General features: G+C 37.5%; 1 protein-coding gene across 1 annotated transcript in view; it reads right to left on the bottom strand.

Annotated features, from left to right (window-relative positions):
- The window catches only part of INSC (INSC spindle orientation adaptor protein), a 128,635-nt gene that overhangs the window by 2,594 nt on the left and 107,298 nt on the right, over positions 1–18,743 (bottom strand). Inside the window, exons 9-13 of the mRNA XM_077179399.1 lie at positions 15,257–15,428; positions 12,902–13,080; positions 2,391–2,457; positions 748–903; positions 28–104 (exon numbers count right to left, since the gene is read on the bottom strand). Coding sequence (XP_077035514.1) covers positions 28–104; positions 748–903; positions 2,391–2,457; positions 12,902–13,080; positions 15,257–15,428 — 651 coding nt within the window. The remainder of the gene's footprint in view (positions 1–27; positions 105–747; positions 904–2,390; positions 2,458–12,901; positions 13,081–15,256; positions 15,429–18,743) is intronic.

Here is an 18,743-nt window from a genome sequence, read left to right as displayed (position 1 = left end):
ATGAAAGGAAGACTAAAATGTACATACCAGACATGCCACTAAGACAGAATCACTATTATTTCTTTCTGTTGGTGATCTGCAAAGTTTAATCAGGCGAGGAATACCTGAGAGCAACAAAAGAGTGTCAGGAGAAATAATTTAGAAAAACAACATCTTATTTTGTGATATTTTTTTAGATGCATCATATTTATCTTTTTTTAGTAGATATGATCTCTAATGCAAAGATGATATGCAAATACTTAAGGGACCTTCCATGGAGCTATGCAGTTCAGAGCAGTCATAATTAATAGTTGTAAAGCATAAACAAATAAATTGGGTTTACTTGCTGCTGCAATTTCAGAGTGGAAATTGTGACCTCCATTTCTTCCCTACCAATCCTCCCACACACCCTTAAAAATTCCTACCCGAAGAACACATTCCCTCCCATTGGATTCATCACATCTGGGCCTGCTGGGGTCCCAGTTTTCTGTGCCCTGACAGACCCTGCATAAAGGAGTGAGGAGGCAGCAGTGTCAGTTGGCACAGCAAGGCACAGCTCTGTGCTGAGTGGCTGCTGCACCTCAGGCTCCTCTGGGAAACAAGCCAGAGGTTCATTTAGCTCCATCTCCTCTGTCATCCTCTGGACAGACTCTATAGGGAATATCTCTCACAAAGTTCACCAAGTGAGGCTAAACATTACAAAGAGCTTCTCCATGACTGGCAGTTGCTCCCTCTTTCAGTGCCATTAAGCAGGGGACACATCCTTACAGCTGAGTTTTACAGCTGCCTCTGCCACCTCGGGATCCCGGCTGAGCCGTGCCAGGGTCACCGCAGATTTCTGCTGGACTCGCTCACAAGCTGCAGCTTCTGCTGGGTTTCCAGAGGAGGATTTCTCAAAGAGCATCTCCATTAAAAGCTGAACACCTGAAAGAATACAAGGGCCATCATTATCCACTCTCCAACAAAAATCTCAGTGCAAAAAAAGTAAAGGGGAAAGGAAAGCTGGGCTAATACAGACCAGCCACTGCCCAAAAAGGGAGAATGGAGAATACATAAATGAAGGCTGCAATTTTTACTTCAGCACCCAGGCACATCTGATCTATGCATAAGTTTGTCTTCACTAGGAAGTTACAGAACTTCTGGAGCTAAAAAATGCTCTAACTCTCCCTCCTCTAAAAGTTGGAATCTTAAATTTCACTAATTTATTTCAGTCAACCAAATGTAATTCCTTATTTGCTTCTAAATTAACCTGAAGGCAATCACTAACTGAAAAACCTGTAGTGACATATTTCAGGTCACTAAATGAAGTTTCACTCTCAATTCAAGTAATTAGTTTTTTGTTTACTTACATATTTTTAAGCAAGCCTTTAAAAGTTTCCTTCTCAAACTGTTTAAGGGTATTTTAGAATGAGGAACGCTTTAATGAAGGAAATTATGAAATTCTGCTTCTTGAATTTACTGTATAACACTTCACTCCAGAAGAGACAATGTTATCCCCATCAAAGTGGCTTCATTAACTTATTGTTGCCTGTAGGAGTTGATATTCTTCTTGTAGCACCACAAAAAAAAGATGATGATTTCTCTTTTCTAGATTATTTTAAGTGTAAAGACAATTATGTGCTATTAGACTCCATATGCTATTAGGCATTCAGATTACATCAGGTAGCATCAGAGGATTTTAACTGTTAGAACATTTGCATAAATAATTCAGAGAATTATCATCAGAACCATGCAGCTGGATAATAATCAATCAACATACAAAAAAGTCAGAGTTGAGAAGAAAGTACCTATTCTCCAGCATTCAAAGACCATTCTCAGAATGTGGCCTCTGACTAGTACCTGTTTATTATAACATGAGGCAGACACAAAAAACATTTTACACACAGGATGAGTGCCAACCCCTCTCAAAAGCCAGGGGGCAAATGCTTCTTGTGAAATTCCATGGCAAAGTGTGTGCACAAATTTTCCTTGCTGTCATTGTCCCTGACAATCCACTGCAGTACCCAGCATGAGTTAGGCTTACTTGACCTAGCAAAGCAATATATGTGAATTTTCACTATAATTTAATGTTCTTACCACAATATTACCTGTATTACCACAATACAGGTTGCTGAAACACTTTTTACTTTTTTACTGCTTTGCATCTAGGAGTAAGTCACACACACAGAACACCAACAATGTGGTCACAAATGCAAAGTTTCCTAAAACAGTGACATTTTATTTTGTTTGTGTGGAACCAACCCTAGGACTCATTTTGCACCCTGCAGCAATGTGCAATATGCAGCAGAGACAGGATGTAAAATGAAGCTTTATTAGTGAAGCCTTTCTCCTCTGCCTTCTAAGTACTACATTCTCATCTACTCTCACTCTCCAGAAAGAAATAAAAACTATAATTCAGCTAAAATACATACCATTTCCTTGAATGATTTCTGAAGCACACTGGTCCAACACAGACATGTTTGCCAATATTGTTACCACCTGTTGTTAAAAAGAGAAGGAAATATGAAGTCCAGTCCTACAATTCAGTAATATTAAATATCATTGTAGTTCATAAAATAAATATGGCAGAAATAAGGCAAATTGCACTGAATCTGTTCAGGTGAAATGCTAAGAAATCCTTGCAAGAGATTTGGAGTTTTGAGCTTTGATTCAAGGGGATATTTAAGGAATATTTTCCAGTTTTGTTGAAGTCAAGAATTTTCTGCATGTCAAGGCACTGTCTCAAAAGTAACTGGACTTAAAATTCTGTTCATACCTTTCTAGAGGTAAAAACCATGGTTAGGCTTTGTACCAACACGTTCTCTGTTGGTATATATGGCACAAGCCCATTCTGAGATCTTGATTTACAGAATTTCTTGTACCAAATAGCTTTAACTGTTTTTGAGATTAGGTGTAAGTCAACTTGCTTAAAGTGATGCAGCAAGCCACTGACAGAGCCTGAACCCTGTGGTGCTGTTGGCTTTCAGTCAGCCATTCCCTCATTGATGTCACATACTTTCTCACACATCCTGCAAGACATTCTTCTCAGTCCTTCAAATACTTTGCTTTTTGCATGCAGACACATCCCAATATTAACAGCATATGTGAGAGACCAAATAATAAATGCTAGAGATCTTCAGAATGCAAAACAGAAATAATATTCTTTCTTAAGAGGTTTTAAACTTTCTCTAATCTAATTCAGGAAAACTGACCAGCCTCAAAAATAATGGTCAGTTTTGGAATTGGTTATCAGCTTTTAACAGTACAGTGTCACTTCAGAAACCAGCAAACTTCTTAGATGTAAGGAGGCATGAGATCAAATCACCATTCTGATCTCACTTTGCCATTTTAAAAACAAGGATGACTCATTTCCAATGCTGTGACATAAAGGTCTTCCACTTTTGAAGGTGGTGTTACAGTGTCATCTCCCTGAATAAATATACTTACTTAGCATGCAAATGAGTTGCTGAAACTCTACAGAGTGACAGGTAGAAATATGGTAACTCAGTGTATGTCTATGTATTTATTCCATATTAATTATTAACTGTGTTGCAGGCAGAGTGTATATGTTTTCTCATTCTAAATTATATCCCGTTAATGAAAATTGCTTCCTCCGTGCAGAATCTGTACCCCATGTGGCTCTCTAAGCCACAGATGAAGAATTCAATTAACCACAATTTGAATACATGCCAATTATTCCACTGCTTCAAGTTATTTTGTCTAATAAGTATTTTCATACATAAAAATAGTTTGTGTGCATCTTTTGACACCAAAAAATTATTTGAGGTTATAGCTATACTTCCTTTGTGTTGATTATGTGGCCCCCATATTTTGCAATATTTATGGACTAGCTTAGAGGCTTTATTTGTAACATTCTCCAGAGGGGTGTAAAAAAGATCCTTATGATCAATGACCATCAAGTTCTACCTGTATTATCTTCTAAAATCTTAGTAGGACTCAAAAGGTAGTTAAGCCATAGATTAGCTCACTCCATATGGATAAACCTTTTTTTTCCTCAAGAAAATCCATTTTCCTGTGATGCAAACATCGTAACAAAATAGGATAATGTAAAAATATAATAGGCAAGCAGAATAAAGAGTTGACTTTAAAGGCTCTATTTCCCCTACATTTTCCTCTTTTAAAGTTCATGCAACTTACATGAAAATTTCCTCTTTAACACAAACCAAAGTTCAAGGAAGTTTCCTATTAAGGATGAACTCTCTAGAGGAAAACACAAACAAATGTAGACTCAATTTCCTTCAGAAAGTAACACTTCTGTGAGCACTGGTATTAATGAAGTCTAATCTCTTTTGCATTTATAGTTGATCAAAAAACATAAATAGATGTTTGCCAGAAGGTTCTCTCCCACTGTAGATTTTTTTTTTTTCTTTTTGTATACAGAAGCTTATACTGCAGTCTTTATCTTTGCTTTTCTTCCCATTATCTGGCTCCAAATTTCATGAAGCCTTAGGCAGTCTCAAAAATAGCTATGAAGTCCTGTTGAATCAGCAAACCAGTTCAGATGTTATGGTGAGACATGGAGCACGCAGATACAGAAAAAAGTGACTGCCTGAGCCTCATTTCATACTTGAAAATTATCGGAAAAGAATACATACCAAAACCTCTTTCAGAACTGAAATTACTTTGAAATAATTGTAAGGCTTGAAGATGTTTAACATGGATTCTCTACTGTTCAGCTGCAATTTTTAGTATCAATTTCATTAATTGCTCAAGTAATTGATCCTTTAAAAGAGCGCACTCAGTGATTACAAAGCACTGGGATCTGACACAATTTATGATTCTTGCAATTATTTTGGATTCCTAAGCCATGCAATGAACTTGTGGTCAACTCAAAGTGTAAGAAAGAAGACATCCTGAAGACAGGATGCATGAGCTCTGGTCATCTGTCATTGCCTCCCTACCATGGAGAAGGAATGTGCTGAAGCCACACACCAATTCTTGACCTGTGGGATTTGTAGATGTGCTATGAAGCAAATTTTGTCAGAGAACCCAGCATAATTCTCTTCCCCAGCACCTGTATCTCTGCTAAGCAGATCTGCTTTGGAGGTGGATCTTGACCCATGCATTTCCAATATCTGTATTTTAGCCGTGCTCTCCAATAGACTGGCACAGGCTGGTCCATACTCCTTTCTCTGATCTCCAAATCCATCAAGAATTGCAGCTGCCTCTCTCTGCTAAACCTGGTGGCTGCAGTTTGTGAACTGGCAGCCCTAAATCCTCTGTACTAATGAAGACCACAGAAAAAGAGACTTGATCAACAAATAATCAGCATAGAAACATAGAACAGCTTGGGTTGGAAGGGACCTTGTGGATCATCTAATTCCCATCCCTGTCATAGGTAGTGACACTTCCCACTTGACCAGGTTGCTCAGAGCTCCATCCAGCCTGGCATTGGAGACTTCCAGGGATGGGACATCCTCAGCTTCTCTTGGCAACCTGCTCCTGTGCCTCACCACCCTCACAGCAAAGAATTTCTCCCTAATACCTAACCCAAACCTACTCTTGTTCCATTTGAAGCCATTCCCCTTGTCCTGTAACTACATGCCCTTGTAAAAAGTCCTTCTCCACCTTCCCTGTTGGCTCCCTCCGGTGCTGGAAGCCCTATGACATTTGTTTGCCATCAGAAGGGAGCTAGATGGATGATTCAGGTCAGTGTCACGAGTAGCACTGCTAAAAACAACCAGAGGAACAGACCTGCAGGGCTCCTCCTGTGCTCAACACCTGCCTGCTTGCCTGTGCTCTGCACACCTGACCCACGGGGCACCGAGACACAGGGCAAGGCAGAACGTCAGCAAAGGAATCCTCAGCTAAAGCTCATGCCTTAGCACCTTCTGAAAGGGACACCAACTTAGCAAAACAGCAACATGCAGAGATTTCACTGGGAGTTGTAAGATTTTTCACAAGAGTGAGAGATTAAGCAGTTAAAACTGAACTTAAAAACTTTAAAATTTTAAGTTAATTTTTAATTTATAAATTAAAATTGAACTTAAAAACTTCAGAACTTCAAAAAGCACATCCAAAATCAAGAAGCTTTGAAGGTTCATCTTTAAATGGTTTGTTGGTGAGCTGAGTACACAGGGATATTTGAGGGCCCCTTAGGACCCATGTAAAATTTCCCTGTTTAAAAAATAAAATTAAAAAATAATAGTGTTATTTCATATTTTTCAAATGGCAATACAGCATCATCTTCTTAGTCCTGAAATTGCCCTGGAAATTAATCTGAAATCCAATTGAAAATCTCCAATTTTGCAAGAAAAATAAGTAAACAGATATTAAACACAGATACATCTCTAGTGACAATATCAGTTATTATTATAAAATTGGCAGTGTTTATTTTTTTTGGTTATTCTATATTTCATAATTTAAAATTTGTTTCTATTCCCACATAGTTTCCTTCCACTCCCTCAGACTTTCATACATATTGAATTTATGAGTGGTGAAACCTTTCTTTTAAGTTCTGTAGTCTGCTTTGCCCTGAACTGTAGGAATTTCAGTTGTCAAGAGCAATTCAAATTTGAGAAACCATGGTTGATTAAGAACCTTTAAAATAATTTTCTTCAAACAACAGTCACCTTGGAATTTTTTTGGTTAAAATATGAAATTAATAACACTATAATAAAACTTTTCTAAACAACTAATGGTGACTAATGTTCATCAACCAGTGTACAAAGGTACTAAATCTTTGCTGCAAAAGTAAAAACTAGATACAAATGCTTTGCTACAAAATAAGATAAACTGAGAGTGTAAATCTGTAGTTATCAAAGAGATTTAAACTTAAAGAACACCTAAGAACAGAAGGCTTCTCTGAAAACTTTCCCTTAGTGAGAGATTTTAAAAAGACTTTCTCTTTATTGTGAAACCAACTACTAAGGAAGAAAGATGCACATATTGGCCCTTTAGGAGGCTAAAATTTTCCACAACTGAGGGTCCCTTATCTCATTTGTGGGAGGGGGAAGTGTCTGCAGATGTGGAAGGTGTGGTGCTAATGTACCTTTATTGATAATAAAGGCACACTGCTCAGGAGGCTTTTAGCAACAGTCCCAACATCAAAAGAAAGACACAAGCTCAAAATAAGAATTAGCAAGTAATTTAATAGAGTGGCAAAGTAGATCAATACAGAACTGCTAATTCTCTTAGTTAATTACTCCTTTAAGGCTGATTCATCGCTAAGTAATATTAATTTTTGGCCATATTATAAGAGCATTTTGTAATTCATTCAAATAAATGAGACAAGCATAAATCATAGTGTATCTGCAAAGTTCCAGATAGCCATCTTCAGAAACAAAGTGGCACCTGAATACTACTCAGAAGCAAAATAGTCTCTGTGTCTGAAGGTAAGTTAAAATCATCTCAACATCACAATTCAAGATCCATCCACAGGGAGACAGCAAAAGAGTGCATTTAGCAGGCATCAAGAACAGGCATTGCAGCAAGTTGGGGTAGAAAAAGCCTTTCAAGATATTATCTATCAGGAGGAAAAACTTCAGTGAGAAATCTCTGGATATTCTCTCTGGGACATTATAATGCTTGAAAATAGAAAATAACTCCAATGGTTTCTGATAGCCATTTTTGTGATTGGGAACTTAGTTTTTCTTCCTGAAAACAGACAACAAATACAGCCAGATGAGCAGAACAAGAAGCTAATATCCCCCAAAAATAATAACAGTGGTTGGAGACAGGATCTGCTTGCAAAGTCTAGGTTTATTCTGAGACTGTGCCAGGGAAATGTATTTTTGGCATGCTGAGGCAGAGCAACAGAGACTAAAGCTGTAGGAAACTTACATTTTGGAATGAAGGAAGCCTTTACTACATTTTTATTTACGTTACTTCCTACTGCTGCCTAATGTAGATAAGGAGTAGGCAGAATAGCCAGGTTCTCACATTATTTGTTTTAAAGAAGCACAGAGGACATGCACCCTGTATGGGTCACATTGTGAAAGTACACATCCCATAAACCAGGGCATAGAACTAACAAAGACAGAGCTGGTGGCCACACTTTTGTGTCTTTCAGGTTAAAACCTGGGGGGGAAAGAATCTCTCAGACTTCCTTCAAGGCATTGAAAAGCTCCTCGTGTTTTTCAAACAGCCAAAGGCACCTAAGAGATCTGATCTCCCCAGAGCAGAGCACAAATGAGCCTTTCAACACAAATTAGTTTTTCAACTGAGCTGAGATTTTATTCTTTCTACCGAACCCCTTGCTTTGCAAGTGGGAGCACACTGTCTTATCCTGCACAGAATCTAAAACATGAGAGGCAGAATTGTAACTAAGCAGGAATTTTGTCCCAAAAATCTTAGCTTTTAAGATAGATAGTCAGTTTTGGACCCCTAAAATATAACAATCTGTAACATTGACCATATAATGCCAGTCAGTACTCTTATTTATTTATGCTGGTCATATTGCATGAAAAGACAGAGATAAGCAGTTGAACAGAAAACCAAAAGACATCAGGAAAATTATTACAATCTTACATAGGAAACTAACTGGAATATCATTAATGGTGTGGTTAAAATTCAGATAGTCAAGTGACTTTGGCCTAATTTTCATTTTTGCATCTGTTACCAGCAGTCATGTTTCTTTCTTGATTTCTTAAGCTTTTTAAACTAACTGAATTTTTTAATTTACCAGTTCTCTTTATAGCTATATTAGTTGAAATCATGTTTTCTCAGTGTGATTTAGTCAGTACTGGAAAGGATCCCACAGTTTTAATGTACAGTTTACCATCCACAGAGCACAGTCAGGCCTCTCAGAGGGAATGGAATTCCAACCACATATCTAGTGATCATGGTCTTAATGTCAGAGCTGGATATTAACAGAAACCTGTGCAAAAAAACAGGGCAGATACCCTTTTATGAACTTGTCCACATGTAAAGGCTTTGTTAATAAACTCCCCAGTATTCAAGAAATTTAGATTGAGAAGTAGTACTGCAAGTTTCTTTCATACAGACAGGGATTTTCAAAGGAAATCTAAAAGAACTGTTAACACTCTTCTCATTAAAAACATTATTCTCAAGGTCTTTCACTAGGAATTCAGCAACATTTAGAAATCAAAACTTCTTTATATTATAGAAACATCTGTCTCTAATCTCCTTTTGACACTACAATCTTCATTTAAGGGGGGAAAAAGTGAGGAAGGACAGTAAAAATAAACACAATTGCCTGATAAGGAACAAAAGGTGAAGAGCAGAGAAAAGAATGTGGAACCTAGAGGAAGAAGACTTAAAATCTTAAATGACATGGAAGATCTCAGTATCTAAACCAGCAGCATCTCCCAAATACCAAGAAGGAAAGAATTTATTAGGGAAAAAAAAATCAGCAATCATTTCCAATTTTTATTCCAGCTTAAGAGCCTTTCTCCACCTCAAACAGTTTTGAAACATAACTCACTGATTTTAGACCTAGGAATAACCACTTTAAAATGGATGTGTTCACTGCACATTAATTCTTTGTCTGCCTGAGCAAGAGAAGCTCAGAAGGTGTTAGGCTATACCTCCACAGCTTCACAGGTAAGGTGAGAATACTAACAACACTGAAGAGATAAGTGGGAATGCAGAGAGAAAAACTGTATTATACATAAACATACTGTGCCCAAACATACATATTTCATATTTTTCTATGTAGAGTCTAAGATGATGGTTAAAGCCAAGAAGATCCTGGATGATAAGGAGTTTAGTTAAACCCCTCTTTTGACAGATCTCAAACTCCATTAAGACTGCATACACTAACACTGCTGAATTTAGGCATAAACCCTTCTGAAAGGATATTTTGATGGTTTTTTGAAGTAAAAATCTGCTCTTCAAAGAACAACTATCTGCAGAAAGAAACAGAACATGGGACATTCATATCCATTTTGACTCAAAACTGGGGAATAAGGAATCTGGAAAATAGTGCTTTATGACTGTTCTCATACAATGTATTTTGTTACAAAACTAAGGAATCTCAGGATAATGTTGCTGGCTACAGAAACAGTCACATGCTTCTGTAAAATGGGCAATGATAATCTTGTTTATCAGTAAGTCCAGTTCCCAGTTCCAGATTTCTTTCCTGATCTAATCTAACACTGCCTGGGAAATGAAAGAAGAAGGAGGTTGGTTTTTGGATAGCAAAGACAGAAAAGGTTTGGTTTTTTTTTAGTTTAGGTTTTTTAAAATGTTTTTTTTGTCATCTGGACGAAAAAACTTTCCAGAAGTCAAAAGACAGAACAATTTTAAAGGTGCTTGAGCAGTAAAATATTTTTTGCAGCCAGTGCACAATCTATATCCAAATCCTGGGCAGAATGTTATTTATTTGTACCATCACAGAAGGTGATAACTAATAATAATTTTATGTCCTGTATAGAAGGACATGGTTTGAATTTAAGATGAGATAAAATGGCACAAAGGAAAACAAATTTCAGTGTTCCTTTGCACCATTTCAGCTGTCTTCCTCCCAGGTTTGGCTTACAGTAAAGCACACTTCAGTCTAGCAGAATATAATTTTCTTAAATTAGCATTAATACTAAAGTAGTAATATACTTAGAAGTATTAGGTAGTTTTCTATAAGTAGTTGCACTACTTAAATATTTGTATGAAAAACAGAGCATTTGAGTTTGAAGGGTCTTTTATACAATTTTCTAATATTCAGACCACATTTTGTATCAGCTATGTAACTTCTTACTTTGTTTAATCATTTCAACATTTAGTATAACTTATTTCCAAATCATCATTTTTGCTGACCAGGATGACTTGGTCATTCAGAATGGACATCAGTGCATGAAAATATATTTCACAGTGGTTCCATAATCCAAAATAAAATCTTGAATCAAAAAATTTTCAAGCCTATGCATCTTTAATGTACATCTCCCTAGGCAAATGTCTACTTCCTGGGACATAATACTATATATTCTGGGAAAAGATTCTGACTAAATTACTTACCTAAAAGGATTTCCTGTCAAAAGCCAAAAATCACAGTTTATGATACCATTATAAAATATAGTATTGTAGTGCTGTTTTTCTTTTCAGCTGAGTGTGTTTTCCTCATTGCATTGATAGACACAGAGCAAATTAAAAGGCAAAATATTCCATGAGACTGCTGTAATTGGCAGGCACCATCCCCACCCCCAAATACAAGACTGAAGCAAGGGGAACAATTCACTCAAACACATTTGCTCAGGAATTGGAAGGAAGACTTCTCTCAAGTTTTGGCATTACCAAAACTGCTTGACTGGCAGCTCTTAAAGACAAGATGAGCAGTGCTCAGATTCCACCTGGACATTCAGCGCTCAGTAAAAACCCCAAGGGAGGATTTTATAGCTCCCATTGCTGCAGGAGCCAAGGAGGCAGCTCAGAATCTCCCTGCAGCACAACTCAGAGAACACCACCCTTGCTGCTCTAGTTCCTTGTTCTGAGAAGGAAGGTGAGGTGTCTGGGGGATGAGATCTCAGCTCTTGGAAGGAAGCCATTCAGTTTGCTGCTCATCTAGCTAGTGAGATGAACTTACAGCTCACAAGCTGCAAAAGGCCTGGAACTAGCCTGTCACCTAAAAAAAGTCATACCTATTTCTTTCAAGATCTACCTTCCTCAAAAAAAGAAGGGGCTTGTTCTGCTACCCACAGAGCAAACTGCAAACTCATAGCTGACAGCAGAATCCAGATGAGGACATTAAAAATAGGGAAATCAAAACTATGAGAGCATACAGGAAGAATTTTTTAAAAAGACTGAGAAGGATTGTACATATGCAATAGTACACAGCCATGACTACACCACAACTGATATCTCTGACTTTGCCCAAAGAGCACTACAGTAATTATGGCTTAATTCCATCTTTTTATACATAGACCTGAGCTGAAAAACTACTAAGTGCTATTAGTAGAAGCTAAAGCAGCCCCAGTAATCCCTCTAGAATAGCAATAATCAGTTTCTAGGGTCCTCTGTGCCTTAATTTCCAAGGCCTGGCTACGGGTTAAGGATGAGCAAAGCCTTCTATGGCAGTGCAGATCCTAAATCTATCATAAGTCATCTTTTGTAATCTAAATCTACCATAAGTCATCTTTTGGCTCCTTCAGAGCTGTGAAAGGGAAGGTTGTGAGGCCTGAATGGTGGACTTCTAATTACAGTCACAAAGTCTCATGGACAGAAGTAGGCTAAGTTTGCTTAGTACCAGCCTCCATCCCTCAGTAGCCACTACTGAACCCTCAGGCCTCATTCACATCACTGCTGAGGCAAAATTAATCACTGAGATGCCAAATAAGCAGTGCCTCTGCACCACCCCAATGCATTGGAGTGCCTGAGAGGAGCAAAAGAATTCCCCCCTATTTCGTCTGTGCATTAGCATAGATGTTTAGTATTCTGTGTCCCTTTACCAAAAAAAAATTTAAAATACTGGTGAGAAGGAAAGAGAAAGGCAAAAGCACATTAGCAGTATTTGCCAATAGAAATTTGCAAACCATCTACCAGGCAGTCAGGACTTGGTTCAAAGCCCACCGACGTCAATGGGCTGGGGATCAGGTCTTTATTCAGCTTTTGGATCTAATTCCTCTTTGAACTGACAACTGTATATTTAGGCTCTATATTTATCTTTGCCTCAAAGCTCTGTCCAGTCAAGTTTTGAATCCCTGCAAAGACAGAAATCCCATAACCTCTCTGGATCTCTGTGTCACTGGCCTAATTCATGATGAAAAACAATAAATTCTGCTATCTTAGATATATGGAACTCAACTTCTTTTTTTTTTTTTTTTTTTTTACTTTTTGAAAATCACATTAAAGCTGTCATATTTTATAATACTCATTTTAAAAAAATTAAAAAACAACCAAAACCAAAGAAGGAACTGAAGCAGATAAAGAGGCAATACAATGAAAAGAACTAAGAAAGGATTGGCTGTGACAAAATAGACACAGTGCTGAAACCTTTTGGCTTTTACACAAACGTGACAGAGAAATTCCTCACCTGATCCCTGGAATATGGAGTATCCACTATGCGTTTGTCTGAGCACGCTGCTAGGAGAATCTTCATTGCATTTAACTGGAGCAATATTTCACAAGCCATGGTATCAAAGAAAGTGATATTGGCAAGAGCTGCTGAAGCCAGCAGGAAAACTTCACCTGATGAGGCTTCTTGGCACAGTTCTAGGAATGCAGAAAATAAGCTGAATAAAAGTCATTCCTTCAATGCAGCTGTTAAAGGCAATATTTAAGCAACTGCAGCTTGCAATAGTGATCTTATTAGCCAATATCAAGTTCATAAACATGGAGATAGAAAATGGAAACAAAAAATATAAACTTAATTTTTTTTCAGTTATGTAACATCATAGAGGGGTTTAGGGTGGAAAAGACTTCTAAGATCATCAGCCCCAACCAAACCCATCTCTGCCAAGTCCATCACTAAACCATGGGCCCAAGTGCCACATCCACACAGCTTTTAAATACCTCCAGGGATGGCGACTCAACCACTTCCCCAGGCAGAGTGCTCCAGCATTTAACAGCTCTCTCCATGAAATATTTTTTTCCTAATATCCAATCTAAAACTCCCCTGGCACAACTTGAGGCCATTTACTCTTGTTCTATCACCTGTTATTTGGAGGAGACCGACACCCACCTCACCAGAACCCCTGATGAACGATATGCTCCACCTAGTATACCGCTCTACTGGGAATATTTCACTGCATGTTGTTCAAAATAAAGCTTGATATAACTAAATAAAATCAAATACAGGAGGCAGAAAGCTAAAAGTAAATTACCCATATGAGAATAATTCTATCTTCTTTAGAACAAGGTACATGTTGCTTATCTCTAAATCTAATTCTCTGTAGTTGAAAAAAATCCTGCATATTTTTCAACTTCAATAAGTGCTGAAGCGACAGCTACCTTTTAATCCCTTGTACATATGTACTTTAACTAAGATGTGAATCACCTGGTAATGGGATTTCTGCACGGTTTAAAAATTAAACCTATTACAGTAATTCAATTACTGAGTTATAAATATTACAAGGAAAGTGGTGTGTGATTACCAAAACGGCTCTTGCAAAATTATACATGTTCTATTTTTAACACTTACATTTCTTGGGCAGAGTATGTATAGCTAAAATTCCTGTAGAACTTAAGGAGCAACAACTGAGGAATGATCCACCAGCTAATACATTCTGGATAAGCTGTACAGATTGGCCCTTGACTGCAGTTCACTAAAATAACCCAGAAAATAATCTGAAACAAACCAGGTCAGATGCTGCTAGCTACAACAGAACCAAGCTCAGCACAGGTTAATTCCACCCGCTGGATTCTGGGCAGTGTCAGGGCAAAAGCTTCTCCATTTGTTGCTGGACATGAGGAATAAATTGTTCCCTTGATTTCTGCATCATTAGTTCTGTTTTGGCCTACTGAAGAATGCCTAAATACAGCTCAGATAATTCCCAGCCACAGCAGAGTCCTCAAGCACTCATACTACTCTTTTTTTTCTTCTTTAAAAAGCAAATGAGCAAACAAACAAACAAAAAAACCCCAACTGTATTCAAATTGAAGTTCTGCAGTTTAGCCACTGGGTTCACTAGAAAAAAATTCTAAATGTACTTATCTATTATACATGAGAAATCAAACCAGAAAATCCAAACAGTACATTCTGACTTGGAGCTCTGGGAAACTGAATTTCTAGACTAGAGAGAAAAGAATGCTTGAATAAAAGATTCTGGTATTTGAGAGGGAGGGAGCACACTGCCAGAAATAAGGAATTCCTCTCTTTAGAAAACAATGAGAAATGTCATCTTATTTTTCTAAAGTATCCTCACTGACCCAGGTTAAGGAAAGTCTTGCTGCTACCTTTGTCTCACTTTACCATGGATCAGGGACCTAGACAAGAAAGACAGATCTTTCATTTTCTTGTAACAATACCCATAGATTATATGAAACTCCACTTTTCCTCTGAATTATCATACAAATGCAGATGTAGTGGTGAGCTTGAGTCCTAGCAAATTTGGAAAATACAACAGGCATAAATGCTATCAGCTCTCAATATTCCTCTTTTATAGACAAAAAACAGACAAAAGCATGCTTTGCTGAGTCCTCCCTGGAGGCTCTTAAGATAGACTTTCACACAGATACTATTTTTACAAATATGCATAAATTCTATTCACATGAGGCCTGGAGTAAAAAAATATTATGTAATTGCAGAATTCTCTGGTTCAGCATTTAAAATTGTTATTTATCTGTTAAGGGAAGGATGGTAAACATTATTTAGGGAATATTTTTAACGAAAGACTCATACCCTAACCTGTTACTTTAACGGGACTCAGAAGTCCTGTAGAAAACTTACTGACAAGTGCTGTCACAATTTCTTCCATATTTTCCAGGAAGCTGCTGAGATGCTGAGTGAATGTGAGATGTGGAGATGTGATCTGGGCAATTACTGCTGCTGCTTCTGCATGGGTGGCTTCAGAATGGCTGGTATCAGTGAGGATGTCAGCCAGGCACAGTATCCCATCCACCTATGGAGAAACAAGAGGTAGAAGTTAGAAATACTATAGGAAGCACTTTTTCAACCAAAGATGGTTTTCTATTTGTCTTTTCTTGGCAGTGACTAAGCTACTCCATTTATTTTCAAAAATAACTTAAACTTGGTGGCCTTTGTGTCACAGGAAGTTTCAGTTTAGCAACTACAAATGAGTTCAGCATATGAGTTTGTTGTCCTGCCAAAAGTCTTGCGGTTCCTTCTCCCTTAATGTTTTTGTAAAATCAATTTTGGTCCAACAAAGTCTTCTCTGACAGACATCTAAAGTTAAATATAAATCCAAAAGTAAGCTCTGATAAGCAAATGTTAATTGCTACTATGCCTCATTTGAGTTCTACTACAAGACTCAAACCTCAATGCGCACTAACGTCTAAACAGACAAATTTTTTTGCCACTTTTCCCTGAAATTGTCACAAAGCCAACAAAGGATCAAGAAGAATACCATTAAGATGACCCTGGCCAAGCTGCTCCTGATGAGCTTGCACAGTACTTCTATTAAAGCCAGGTCCACACATCCCTTGCATACTTCAAAGGAAAACAGAATAATGAGAACTGACTTAAGTTTATGCTTTTAGAGTGTTTGAAGTACTCTTACACAGTTCAGGCAGATAGATCATATATACACATATTGGTTTAAATTATTGGAGACCCACTGGCACAACAAAAGACAGCAACAGGGCACATCCATTGGACTCATTGTGAGCAACAAAACACAGCAAGGGAGTGTTCTCTGTGCACAGGGGCATCATCTGGGAACTTTCAAATTAAAAGCAATGTGTTTCTCCCCATTTAACATAGCCCTGAATAACTTATCATGTTGACAAGCAAGTAGTTAGAGCATAGGATCATTCAGGATGTGAAAGGCCCCCAAGATCCCTGAGTGCAGCCTATGACTGACCACCTTGTCAAGCAGACATAGCACTCAGTGCTGTTCAGTCATGGTGGCTGCACCACCTCCCCTGGGGAGTACCTTCCAAAGTTTGACAACCCTTTTCACATAGGAATTTTCCTGATGTCCAGCCTGACCCTTCCCTGGTGCAGCTTGAGGCCATTTCACCTTGTCCTGTCACTGGCTGCCTGGGAGAAGAGGCCGAGTCCCACCTTACTCCATCTTCCTTTCACTGAGTTGTAGAGCGATAAAGTCTCTCCCCTGAGCCTCCTTTTCTCCAGGCTAAACACCCCCAGCCGTGGACAATTTTGAGATACAAGGAGGAGTTAAGAAGGCTTAGTACTGAAACATGCTTCAACACTCAAACAAAAACCCACATTTGTGTTGCCCACCCACTCTTGGCTCTGTCAACTCAAAGCTTCCTCACAACATCCATGTTAAGTTCTACCCATTATCTTCAAAAAGGGCATTTAGCAAATCTCTTATTCTCATTTTTGTTATTTATTAATACAGAATGTTGAGTTATCTTAATTACTTATCCTGCAATGGCCATGAATTAAATTATTTGATAAGTACTGACAGTTACTGTATTTTATGAGAAAAGCTCTCAGGTAGATAGGAGTAAAATTACCCTCTGTAAGATTATTCACTGGGATGGAGTTTTTAATAAGAAATAGACTATATCATTGAAACTCCAATAACATAGACAAATAGAAAAGAAATTATATCTCTATTTTTCCCCAGATCACAAATGGTATTTATTGTAGATGCTCTAGCACTGGCAAAAAGAGAAAGAATAAATTTTCAATGTTGAATTTTTTTCTTGACAAGCTTTCAACATTAATCTACCTACAGCAAAATATTTCCTTCTAGTTATGGCAGAATTCTACAGCTTGAAACAGCAGTCACATAATTCACTGGGCTTCAAGGTATATTAATAGATCTCAGCGTCAAGAATTAATCTATGTCCTCACAAGATGATTTAGTACCCAAAGTGTGCTAGACAATATCATATGCAAAACCCCACAATTTTGTCACCTTGAAATCTCCCCAGATCACACCTTGTCTGGGGTCCAAAGGATGTTAATAACAACAGGCAGTATAAAAAGTTAAACATATTCCAAGACATTCAAAAAATACTTCACAAGAAAGTTCTTCTAAGATCCACTTCAGTCTTCAGCTCTAAATTTACAGGTTGAAATTCACTTGGCCTACTTATATTCAATGCCCTTGACAAATGACTTAAGAGTACTTTTATGCTGTTTGAGAACAGGTAATGGCTTATGAAAGACAGGTACAAGTACATGGTTAGATTTTTTTATCACCAGTAATTGTGTAAATCTACATTAATGATATAAGCTTCTACTGCTGTACTCAAATTTTAAATCACATATTTGATTTCATTATTTGCTAAGTGATAGGTGCTGGAAATTGGGAGTAGCTGAAATGAGGATAAAAAAAGCAGATACGATTTTATTCAACACAGAGATAAATTACATATTTTGGGTCTGTGAAATCCAGCACTAGTTATTCTCCTTTCTTTTCAGAAACACGTAAAATACTAACAAATTCAGCCTAAAATTTTCTCCATACACTTTTTCCTCCCATCTTAAATATAGAAAATAAAATAATTCTACTTCAGCAGGCAACCCCATTTATAAGTGTCTAGCAATAAATTTTAAAATGACAGGGGAACAATCTAATAAAAGCACTTTAACATCCAAAAAGAAATTGCTGCTCAAAGCATTTTTATAATTAGGTTTCACACTGAAAGGAACTTTGGATGGCTGCCCTGTTTTCTGTTTAATTTTGGTGAAGTAATCAGCTAAATGTCAAATCTGTTCATCACCTTGGCAATACAAAAGAACCAGTTAGCCAGATAATGCAAACAAATGAATTCCATGAATGCAACAAGATGCTGTGAAGCCCCTGCATTTGAGGAATGGCGTTCAGTAAATGCTTGATCACTAATATTTCAGTATTGATAACTGGAAACATGCCAGGAGCTTACATCCTTATGAACATAGCCCTGTTGTAGAAACTTAATCCAAGTGACAAAATAAATGTCTGACCATGTTACTGCATAGATCAAGTCTTCTGAAAGGAAATAATTTCTTTTTTTCTACAACAGGAATGAATGAGTTCTGGGGCAAAAGTCTTGTTTCTTCAGTATACCTATCCTTCCTCCTAAAAACATTAAATAAAACTAGGCATTTGTTAAAGATACCGATTTGTTAAAGATACAGAACTTGGGATGAACTGCATTAATGATTTCATGATTTGAAATATTACACACAACAGCAATCTTAACTCTCTGCTTCCCACAAGGGGGTTTAAGGCAGTTTTTCCATGCCACTCTGGCAAGACCCATTGCTTTCCTTTTAAAAATATCTATGCTCATTT

This window comes from Agelaius phoeniceus, chromosome 6 (assembly GCF_051311805.1).
Source record: "Agelaius phoeniceus isolate bAgePho1 chromosome 6, bAgePho1.hap1, whole genome shotgun sequence".
Classification (NCBI taxonomy): domain Eukaryota; kingdom Metazoa; phylum Chordata; class Aves; order Passeriformes; family Icteridae; genus Agelaius; species Agelaius phoeniceus.
Note: the sequence above shows the minus strand (reverse complement) of the source record. Positions and strands in the feature narration are given on the sequence as shown.